Here is a 1,768-nt window from a genome sequence, read left to right on the forward strand (position 1 = left end):
AGGCAAGGACCTACATAAGGAACAATGTGACAGACCCAACCCCGATTAGAACAGGTAGGGCATTCAAACAGGTGAAAAGAAAGCTTCACACAGATGAACCTGTGTGTCTGAGTCTGTGTGCCTCCTCGGGGTTTGTAGTCGCGACAGACTACCCGTGGCTTGGGCGGGCACTTTTGGTGGTGGTGCGCAGCGCCACCGGCGCCGCGTCGGAGTGGCGGCCGCCACTCGCGTGGTGCGTTGCGGCCTCTCCGGAGAGCCCCCGTCACCACCGGCGGCCGCCTTCAACTCCCCGAGCGGGCCCGGCTGGGGGCCGGCTGGACACCGGCACGATCGGCAATTCCCTGCGCGCCTTGCGTAGGGCCACAGCCCCTGGGCCAGCTTGCTGTGGGAACCACCTCAAGGCCGGCGCATGCGCCGGCGATGGACTGACCCAGCAGCTCAAGGGCTCGCACTCTCCTCACCACCACCGCGCGCGCGCGCTGCAGCAGGAGTGCCGCAGCCGCACTGCGACAATATGCCGCACTGCGACAATATGCCGCAGCTGCACCGCTTCTCCTGGACAGCCATCGAGTACTCGATGGTCCACTCCGATGGCGCGGTCAGCACCGCGCCGAATCTCTTCTGAGAGCCGGCGCGGATCGCGGACGGATGCGGCTCAAGGCTCTGCCGGCGGGTCTGTGGCCTGGCGCCTGCTAGACTGCGGGTCCAAATATACCCCGGCCTCGCGCGCGCCACCGCCCCCGGCGCGGGGTGGGATATCAGTTCGTGAGTTCTGTGTCCCCGTCCCTGTGCTCCACCTTCTTCTCCCGTGTCAGTCCCTGAGAACCCCATTATGTAGCGCCACCTCGTGAGCTGTCCTGTGAGCTGCGTGCTGTGTGTCCAGCAGTCCGGACCCGGTGCTAAGGCCGGTGACAGTGTGCCTCGTGTCGGCTCCCGAGCCAATCGTGTGCAGCGTGTGTGTGCGTGTGGGCCCGTCCTCCATGCTTGGAGGTGTGTAAGACTCACTGACTGACAGACTAGCGTAGCACGACTCGGGTTTTCTTCTTGTCTTTTTGGGGCGAGAGGCTTCGGGATGGTCGGCTTCGAGTCGGTGTAGCTCGCGGCAGCCTGGCAAGGCGGTAAAGGAAGGGCGACCCGCGCGCAGGGGATGTCGTCCTATGTGTTCTACGAGAACCTCCCGGACGGCGTCCACGACGTGCTGCTCGGTCCGCAGAACGGCCTCTACCTCACCGGCTACGACTCACGCCGCCGCATCACCTTTGTGCTCTACGCACCGCCCTTTGGCCAGCGGCTGCGGTACATCTCGCAGCTGCCGTACCGGGACTACGGACAGTTCGCGCCCACTGTCCTGGGCGCGCACGAGGAGTCCCGCGGCACGCTGCTCATCCTCCTCTACCAGCGGCCGATTTCGTGGGGCAGCGAGTCGATGGCCCTGTACCGAGTCAGCCCCGAGGACGGGAGCCAGACGCTGCTGAGTTCGACGCCGTCGCCCTTCTGGCCGCCGACGGCGCTGCTGCCCCGCTCGGACGGCTCGGTCCTCGTCGCCACCTCTGGCTCCGGCCCGCTCCTCCGCTACGACGGCTGCAACGCCACAGCGTGCGCCGGCCCGAGTGCACTCGCCTCGGCCGCCTCGAACGCGACTGGCAAGGCGGGGCTCGCGGAGGTGCGAACGGCGCACGGCAAGACCCTCTGCCTCGTCACCGGCTCGGACCAGCTGACTGGCCGGGGCGGCTCCATCTGCTGCGAGCGGCGGGACGGCTCTCTGCAA

General features: G+C 66.8%; 1 protein-coding gene across 1 annotated transcript in view; it reads left to right on the plus strand.

The window, feature by feature from the left end:
* Nucleotides 1-1,058: 1,058 nt before the first annotated feature.
* EMIHUDRAFT_455896 (hypothetical protein) overlaps nt 1,059-1,768 on the plus strand; it is a gene marked incomplete at its 3' end in the record, with an annotated part of 10,572 nt that continues 9,862 nt past the window's right edge. The window contains exon 1 of the mRNA XM_005785442.1: nt 1,059-1,596. Coding sequence (XP_005785499.1) covers nt 1,148-1,596 — 449 coding nt within the window. The 5' untranslated portion in view covers nt 1,059-1,147. The remainder of the gene's footprint in view (nt 1,597-1,768) is intronic.

Source organism: Emiliania huxleyi (genome assembly GCF_000372725.1).
Source record: "Emiliania huxleyi CCMP1516 chromosome Unknown EMIHUscaffold_160, whole genome shotgun sequence".
In the NCBI taxonomy this organism is placed as follows: domain Eukaryota; phylum Haptophyta; order Isochrysidales; family Noelaerhabdaceae; genus Emiliania; species Emiliania huxleyi.